The sequence below is a fragment of the Fragaria vesca genome, linkage group LG3 (genome assembly GCF_000184155.1).
Source record: "Fragaria vesca subsp. vesca linkage group LG3, FraVesHawaii_1.0, whole genome shotgun sequence".
Classification (NCBI taxonomy): Eukaryota; Viridiplantae; Streptophyta; class Magnoliopsida; order Rosales; family Rosaceae; genus Fragaria; species Fragaria vesca.
The window spans coordinates 11,265,238-11,274,835 of record NC_020493.1 but is presented as its reverse complement, the minus strand read 5'-3'; the positions used below and the strand labels follow the sequence as shown (position 1 = coordinate 11,274,835).

Below are 9,598 nucleotides of genomic sequence, written 5' to 3'. Positions count from 1 at the left end.
CTAGGTGATGGGAGTGTCTCGTGCTTGAGCAGAGCTGACTGTATTCTCATAGAGTGGTCCAACATTGTTCATGATGATGGATACGAGATCATTGTCACTTGTGGGGCTTCCTGCAAGTGCCAAGTTATCTGCGATAGAGTTAACTTTATCAAGAAAGTCGGAGATGGACATGTTACCCCTCATGGTCCTGAGTAGCTCTCCGTGAAGTTGCAGGATCCGGTTCTGGCACTGAGAGGCAAAGTGTTTTGCCAAAGAACTCCATATATAGAAGGAGTTAGTGGACCAAGCGACTGTAGCCAAGACGGGAGGCGTCAAAGAGTTGTTGATCCACCCAAGGACCATCTGATCATTAGCTATCCATTGTTGATACGCAGGATTGACTTCATCAGTCAATTTTCCTTCAGCATCGATTTGGAAACACGGGGGGCAACCTAGGGTTCCATCAACATACGACATCAAATTTCGACTCTTTAGAAGCGGCTGTATTTGTTCCAGCCACAGAGGGTAATTGGTTCTGTCCAGCTTGATAGAAAGGAAGTTGGACACAGTAGGGCTAGAGGTGTCAGGAATCATTCGGTGGGGGACGAGTGCATTGTTGTTTGCACCATTGGTGATAGTGAGAGGAATTTCAGGGTTGGGAAGAGGAGATTCAGGTTTGAGAGGAGGAGTTTCGGGGTTGGGAGGAGAATTTTTAGAAGAAGAGTCCATTGGTAGGAGGCGAGAAAAAAAATTGTCGTTTAGACTATGGCTTATGATACCATAAACGAACTGACATAGAATAATACTTTGGTAAATGTCAAGGCTTGTCCATTCAGCCTGACTATCGTGTGTTTATATATTGAATAGTACGCACAAAGATAAAGATCTCATGTACAAGAGATAAATACAACTCTATGAGAAACTAATCTAAACAGTTACAAGAGATGTATCTGATAAAGGAGATTATTATCTAATTATATCCACACTTGGAGAGTCCTCATCTGCTGTTGTAGATAGCCTCATATTCAATTATGTTACTTTTGGTTTATCATACTGATCCTCGGTTACTCTAATTTTCTCCGGTTTCTGGATTCTGGTCATCGATAATTGGGTTACTGGCCCCCTAGTAACTCAATTACTGACCCTAGTAACTCACATTTTCTCTAGTCGTCAGATTCTAGTCACTGGTAACTCGATTACCGACCCCCAATAAGTTAGTTACTTACCTTAGTAATTAACTTATTTTAGCTTATTGCAATAGAAAGTGAGAAATATCAGAAAATTAATAATCGGGTTATTAATGACACGACCCACCCCAAGTTTCACCCTGAAACCCAGATTAAGTCGTGCGGGGACCACCTCCAAGGAAAATTTACCGGAAAATCGGCATAACCTCCCTTCTTCCTAATAATACCTGCAAACACTTCTGAAAATTTAAATCCAACCTTAAACTCCTGGAGCCTCCGTGCTCCCCAAATCACAACACCACCCAAATTATTTACTAATCTAAACAAATCTCATATCCAACCATTTATAGGTTCAGAGCAACTCTAACAGGAAGAAAGGAAACATAATAAATTAACAAGCGGAAGCTATATGATGACTATGCCTCATCCCCATGTACGCCCGACCTCAATTATGCAATCCTGCAAACTGGGCATTTTTAAAATGAAGAGCCCAGGGAAAAACATTTGAAACACGTTAGAGTGAGTGGACAAAAATAATTTAACGAATAAAATATTTATGTTTCCCCAAATCAATTTCCAAGGAAAATCGAATGCATGCTGCAAGCGATAAAACTTTTATCTCATAAATGTCGAGCCTCTCAGGCTCTATAATGTATGTATGTATTTACACACGTCCATACTCCCTATATAAATTTATGGGTCTATATAGGGCTACTACGCTCGCGTCCAACGCTCACGTCACGTCTTAATGCGGTGCTACACTATGCCATTAAGATGGACAGACGAGTGTATAAATATGTGTCCATACCCGGCCCCTTATATGAATTAGACACTCATATAGGGCTACTACGCTCGCGTCCAACGCTCGCGTCACACCATAATGCGGCTATATGCTACGCCATTAAGGTGGACAGACACATAGGGCTAGCTAGCATTTATATACATACTCTCTCATAAATACATATTTATATCCACCGAAAATCCCATTTTCGGTGACTCTCTAAGAGAAATAAAATCGTCAAAATAAAATGACGTCAAAATGCTCCACAACATTAATTGTTCATCTATGAACTATAGCATACATTTTTTTTAAAACAAAAGTCCACTTATAACTCTAGACATAAGCCCGACGAAATCCAAATCGCCACTCCAGAGAGGTTTCCTCGAACCCTGGCACAAATATAAAATTAATTTCCCAACTAAAACTCTAATATTTAAACAAAATAGGCAACATTAACCGAGAGTCATAACTACGCTCATCATTGCCTAACTTCGATATTCTTAAATCGAAACAATCCGAACTTAAATATCATACTCGGCAGCCGTAATTACAACCTCCCCAAAAATACGACTTAAATCCTACGGCCGGATTCTACATTAATTAACCGCTAAAAATACCACACTTCGGAAATTCATAAACCTATCTAAAACTCATCCAAAAATTTCATAACTCACTTCAACAAACTCCCCTTAATATTCTAAATTTAAAATCCTAAAAATCTTCCAAACAGTGGCAGCCGGAGGCCGATTCCGGCGACCTCCAATGCTTATAAAATTTTGACAGAATAATCCTCTCATCATGCTCTACAACTTTCCTAACTAACACAAACACCAATTCCAAGCCTAACTAGGGTAATCGACTAAAAACATCAAAAACGCTGTAGAATTTCAACTTCACCTTTCTCCTTACCTAGCTCAAGAGAGGGTGAGCTGTTTGGAGGGGTTGCTGCACGGGAGGAGGGCTACAAAACGAGCCAAGGATCGCCGGTTTTGGTGGCCGGAGGAGGGAGTTCCGGCGTCGGGAGGCTTAACACAATCGGACCTCTCGGGCCCGATATCTTCCTCACGGCGGCGCTAGGGGAGCTGTCACCGGTCCAGGGATGTAGCTGGGTCGGAGGCCGACCAAACGGGACCGGTGCGGCGGCGGTTGGTGGCCGGACGGCGGCGGACAGCCAAGAAGAAAACCGGCGGGGCGAGAGGGCTCGGGTGCGGGAAAACCGGGAGGGAGAGAGAGAGAAAAAGGGCTGGGCTTTGACCACCCCTTGGCCCGGTCCAACCTTCTTATACCACCCAAATCCAAAATAAAACACCCCGAAAAATAATACCCGAATAAAAATTACCTTTTACTAGCTAAAATTTACTATTTTTACCGTTGTCATATTTTCTCCCACGAATAATTCCCCGAAATTAATCGTCCCTCAAAACACCTCTAGGGACCGATTAAACTATTACCTCAATGACGGAGACGGTAAAATTCTTATTATAACCAAGCTAGTAATAAGGTAAAAATTTAAGGGTCGGGATGTGACAATTAACCTCCAATAATCGGGTTATTGACCTCCAATAATCGGGTTACTAACCCCAATAATCTAAGTAGCTAGCTTGGTCACTTGATCCTAATAATGACAACAAAAACCAATGCACTGAGCCCTAAAAACTAACCTTGTAACACAGTTATAGTAAAAGTGACACAAAGGTTTCCTATAGAAACAACAACCATCTATCTAGTCAATTCAACATCAAAATGGAATCTCAACATCAACTAGCTAGTTTCAAGAACCCTAAAATGCGAAGAAGTTGCCCAAAGAAAAAGTGTAGGTTCAATTGGTACAACACCAAAACGTACACATCCTCCGATTCTTTTCAAGGTCCTTACCACCTCCATCAGGTCGCTCATGCACCGTCTCTACCACCCAGCGTACTACCCGCCGCCAAAGCTCATCAACACCTTCTTCGATAACCCTAGGGTGGTGGTGCTCTAAAGCTGAAGAATTCTAACATGATTCAGATCAATAAATGAGCTCACGATCGAGGAATGAATTGGACCTCAGCCAAATCGAGAACGGAGAAGAAATTTGGAGGCGATGGCAGCCAAATCGGCCTGCATTGGCAAGGTGTCGTTGTCGAGGCGTGGGCCGACATCGGTGAGGCGTCGTCCTTCAGGGTGTTGTCCGACTCTCGTCGAGAGAGAGAGAGAGATGAAAATTCAACGTGAGGGTAGCAACGTGTACTTAATAAGATAAATTGAAATGGGCTATCAAGTTTTTGTAGGAATGTGCATTTTCCCTAAATATATCTATATTAGTGTGGAGCATTAATTGCTGCAACTTTTTCTATGCTTGCTGCTGTCTTATATAACAATGGCCACTATACAAATTGTTGCACCAAACTTTCCTTAATAATTAGTGGAAAAAGATAGAGGAACACTCCCACACCGCGCCGATCCAATACGGCAATACCCTTGCTGGAATTGGACTGATATAAACCGTACGTGTAATGGTATCCAATAAAGATTGATATAATTAAAGAGAAAAAATATTTATACTAATTGAGCGGTACTGCATGCAATTTAAATATTTAATAACAATATACAGTACTTTATACGACACTTTAGCTGGAAAAAGATGAAGATTAAGAAGTGACATGAATTATAGTACATACAAAAGTGCTGGCATTGTCATGATATGAATCATGATATCATCGGGTGGTTGATTCCCTTCATAGGTTAAAAATACTACAACTTGATTGTCAAGGGCAAGTGCGTGATGAGGAAGTATACATCTATGTGTGCTCATCAAGTAAACTGACTACTTTAGCAGGCATAAGTCTTGGCAGTGGAGATGCTTTGCAAAGCTCTGCTTGTACTTGGGGCCGGCTGTGTTGACTAGTTTTCGTCTATTCATTAACCTATGTTTGAAACATTTTCTGCTCATCGTTTTCTACTTATGCTTGTATTTAAACGCGATAGTTCTTCACATTGCACAACACAACCCATAAGCCCCAACCTCTATCTTTCTTCCTTACATAGCTAGCTTAATTAGCTAGCTCGAGATTTACAAGCGTCAAATAATATGGAAGTAACAGCAGCTAGTTGGGTGGCACTAAGCCTTGTCTTTGTAAGCATAGTAGTAAGGTTGGCATGGAGTGTGCTGGACTGGGTGTGGCTCAAGCCAAAGAAGCTAGAAAGATGTTTGAGGGAGCAAGGCTTTAAAGGCAATTCTTACAGAATCTTGTATGGAGACACTAAGGACGAATCTATCATGCGCGCAGAAGCAAAATCTAAACCCATGAATATCTCCACATCCCATGACATAGGACCACAACTCGACGCATTTGTTGATAAAACAGTGAAATCCTACGGTATGTATACCAAACTACTCGATCATGATGATGATATAATTTTTCAGCGAACACATTAATGTATGATGATATGTAAGAGCTAGCATGCATCCACGGTCCACCCTAAACCTTCGTATGTTTCGTTTTAACAATTTTTACAGGAAAGAACTCTTTTGTTTGGATTGGCCCCATACCAAGAGTGAACGTAATGAATCCCGAAGAATTGAAAGAAGTCTTCACAAGACATGAAGAATTTCGTAGGCCAATAACAAACCCACTTATTCTGTTGCTCACATCAGGGCTCAATTTCTGTGAAGGTGAGAAATGGGCAAAACACAGAAGGATTATCAACCCAGCATTCCATTTCGAGAAGCTAAAGGTATGTAATCCACATAATTATATATACTCCAATATATTATTGTCGATTTTTCGATTTTTGAGTTATGTTTTGGTGTTTACAATAGCTTATGATACCGGCATTTCACCAAAGTTTTGATGAGATGATCAAGGAGTGGGAGAGCGCAGTGTCGAAAGAAGGTTCATCTGCCGAGTTGGATGTCTGGCCTTCTCTTCAAAGTATGACTGCGGATGTGATCTCTAGAACAGCATTTGGAACTAACTACCAAGAAGGAAGGCAAATGTTTGAACTCTTGAGGGAACAAACAATACATGTAACAAAAGCCTTACATAGTATTTACATTCCAGGATGGAGGTAGTTCAAAAATTTACATCCCCTTTAGATATATGTCAAACCTGCTTCTTCAGAGGAGGCCGTTGAGGCCTTCACTTTCTTACTAAGAACTTTTTTGTCTGCATAGGTTTCTGCCAACTAAGAGGAACATGAGGATCAACAAGATTAATAAAGAAATAAACGGTATAGTCAGGGGTATTATTGAGAACAGAGAGCAGGCCACTAGGGCAGGTGAAGCCAGTGGAGATGACTTGTTAGGTGCACTCATGGAGTCAAACTTGAAGCACATACAGGAAAATGGGAAGAACAACAAGAATGTTGGGATGAGTATCCAGGATGTAATGCAGGAGTGTAAGCTGTTTTACTTTGCTGGGCAAGAAACCACTTCGGTGATGCTGGTTTGGACAATGATTTTACTTTCTCAAAATCAGAATTGGCAAGACCCAGCAAGACAAGAGGTTCTGCAAGTCTCCGGAAGCAAGAAGCCAGACTATGATGGCCTATCTCACCTGAAAGTTGTAAGCATATACAGTATATATCTACTTGTACTTCAACTGAAAATTTTGTTGATTCTAAAAGTTGCTTGATGTATTTTCTTTCTAAATTATTCTTACCTGGGAATAGATTTCTATGAGTCTATGACATATACTAATTAATTAACCTTGACTGAATCATCCCACAGGTAACCATGATTTTACTTGAAGTTCTACGATTATATCCAGCAGGTGGTGCAACTAATCGAATCGTTCCTAAGAATACTCAACTCGGGAAGTACTCACTACCAGCCGGAGTTGAAGTCCGCGTACCAATACTGCTCATTCACCATGACAAGGAACTGTGGGGCGATGACGCAAACGAGTTCAAGCCAGAAAGGTTTGCTGAAGGAGTTTCCAAGGCAACAAAGAACCAACTTTCATACATCCCATTCGGAGCCGGTCCTCGGATTTGCATTGGGCAGAACTTTTCTATGACGGAAGGAAAATTGGCCTTAGCATTGATTCTGCAGCACTTCACCTTTGAGCTTTCTCCATCTTATGCTCATTCTCCTTTCTATCTGTTTACCCTTCAACCACAGTATGGTGCTCCAATCATTTTACATCGTCGTTAAGTAGTTGTGTGCCAAAAATAATATCAAACAGTATATCTTAGCAAAAAGTGTGCATTTATATACAATAAGCTAACTTGTACTTAGCTAGCATTTTCTTTGCTTTGCTGGATTCATATATAACATGTATTGATATGTAAACATGCCCAACAACCAAGTTGAACAGGCACAATCATACTCGATCATAGTCATCAACATGCTTCTTGATTATTGTTGAATCTTGCCGTATCTTTTTTACGTCGTACACGGAATCTCTACTATAATCTGCTTGGATTTTGACCATGGCTTGCAAATAGTTTGAGTTAGTTTATATACACAATTACTTGACAGAAAAGCTAGGGCATTTGTCAGCAATGACTGAAGCAATTGAAACACAAACCTCCTCTTACTGAGAACCCATTCAATATGTCAAATCACGGAAACATGATCACCAACTGAAACTAAAGCATGCACAAATAAATAATAATCCTCATATACGTACATTACAATACATCAGAAACGAATTGAAAAGAAGCATTAAAGTGAAACTGCCAATGCAGCAAAAATGAAAAACCCCGGACAAAATGAGTTTTAACTCTTTTAAAAGAGGTGAAGATTAGGAATACTCCAACGGTCAAAGTTTTCCATAAAAAGATCCGAGTTCAGTTGTTTCAGGTTTCAGAACGTTGGGGCAATTTAGGTTGCATGCACACAAGCATGGACTTCCCAAGTTAGATTAGAATACTTCACTCACCAGATTATTCAAGATCTGCAAATGAAGAGTCTCCAGCCCAGCAGGACAAGAGACGAATTAACTGCTTGTAAGACCAATTAATTACCAATTAACAACCCCTATAACCATTCTTATCAAACAAGGCCTTTCTTTTTATTGAAATTTTTTAACCCACCCCACTACGTCAATGAGATTTGTAGCTAACTGTGACCTCTATAGTTAAGCTAGCCAACTAACAGGTCACGTACGGCTCACCAATAGAAAAAGAGAGGCCTTGAATCAAAAGAAAGCGCTGGACTACGCCAGCGTAACTCACCAATAGAAAAAGAGAGGCCTTGAATCAAAGGAAAATGCTGGACTACGCCAGCGTACTGTATGCTGAAGAAAGACATGACACGTGGCGTAATACTATCCACAAAATTCGAATTCGAAAGGGTATATAAGTAAATTTCAGATTTAACTCCGTTAACAGTAAAAATCACTTGTAAAAGAAAAATATTGAGGGTGTTTATGTCAACCCCAAACCATAAGCTCAACTCTAATTCTTTCTGGCTTTTCCTTCCTTATCGCTTTCCCAATCATCATCTCAATATCATCATCTGTAACGTGACTGTCTCCCATCACCAACACCTAATCGGTGAGAATACCGGCGACGACGATCATGCAATCGACTAGCGTGGGTTGTGCCGGAAAATGATACCGCACTCCAAATCGTAGCGAGCAGCTCCGGCGTACACCATCTAGACGGCGCAGCAAGCGAGGCCAAAGGTCATGGGCCAAATGGAGCTGCGGCGAACCCAGTTTATCCGACCTTGGAGATCACAATTGGGGACGACATGGTCTGCGGAGACAGATCAAAGAAGAGTGGGGAACCTCTCGCTGGTTTTTGTTTTTTCACACCATCGATTGACATCGTCTCATCCCAATCTTTAAAGAAGAGGATTATGGCGGTTGATCAAGCTGATGAGTAATGACCATGGTTTCTCTTTAAACATTAGGCCTATTACTCTTTTGCTCTCTCACCTCTATGTTTCTCAAGCTCGCACCCAGCAAACATTAAAGAAATCGAAATGGTAGAATTACCTTTGACTTAAATGTTCTTAAATTTTCACCATAACAGGCACTACCAGAAGAAAGGCTTTAGCCGACGAAAATAAAAAAACCAGGCCGACGAATTTTTTTTCGTCGGCTAAAGTCCACTTTAGCCGACGAATTTTTTTTCGTCGGCTAATTTAAAATTTTCGTCGGCTATGGTCAACTTTAGCCGACGAAATTAATATTTCATCGTCTGAATAAATTTTTTCGTCGGCTATAGTCTGTGAACTTTAGCCGACGAAATTTTTAAAAAAGTAGCCGACGAAATTTTTAAAATTTTAACCGACGAAAAAAATTCGTCGGCTAAAGTTAGCCGACGAAATTTTTAAACTTTAGCCGACGAAATTTTTAAAAGTTTAGCCGACGAAAAAATATAATTTCGTCGGCTAAAGTGCCTTATATTTGCAGATCTAGACAACAACTCATCTGAGAAAAAAAAACTATACGTAGAACCTTCAAACGCAAAAAAGTCGTGAAATAAGATATGACCAGAACGGTGAAATACGACTACGGTTGAAAAATCACAGTATTCCGGTAAAGTCTCGGTGCCGATAGTTGACTTACCCTTATTATTCACTATGCTGCAGATTTGGCGTTTGGTGTCTGATTGACTATTGTGATACCTTTCCGGAAGCGTAACGGCGCTACGAGTCAGACTCATCGCTAATGCCATGATGTATAGGCTTTTTTGGCCATCCGAGTCCGTTTAG

General features: G+C 40.7%; 2 protein-coding genes across 2 annotated transcripts; one reads left to right on the top strand and one right to left on the bottom strand.

Annotated features, from left to right (window-relative positions):
- Positions 1-708, bottom strand: LOC101299945. The gene has a single exon (XM_004295637.1). The coding sequence runs from the start codon at positions 706-708 to the stop codon at positions 1-3; it is 708 nt and encodes a 235-aa protein (XP_004295685.1).
- A 4,309-nt stretch (positions 709-5,017) lies between these two features.
- LOC101299656 (secologanin synthase-like) lies at positions 5,018-7,084 on the top strand. The gene is made up of 5 exons (XM_004295636.1): positions 5,018-5,306; positions 5,447-5,664; positions 5,750-5,997; positions 6,104-6,494; positions 6,659-7,084. Exons 1-5 carry the CDS (start codon positions 5,018-5,020, stop codon positions 7,082-7,084), a joined length of 1,572 nt encoding a protein of 523 aa, XP_004295684.1.
- Positions 7,085-9,598: the final 2,514 nt, after the last annotated feature.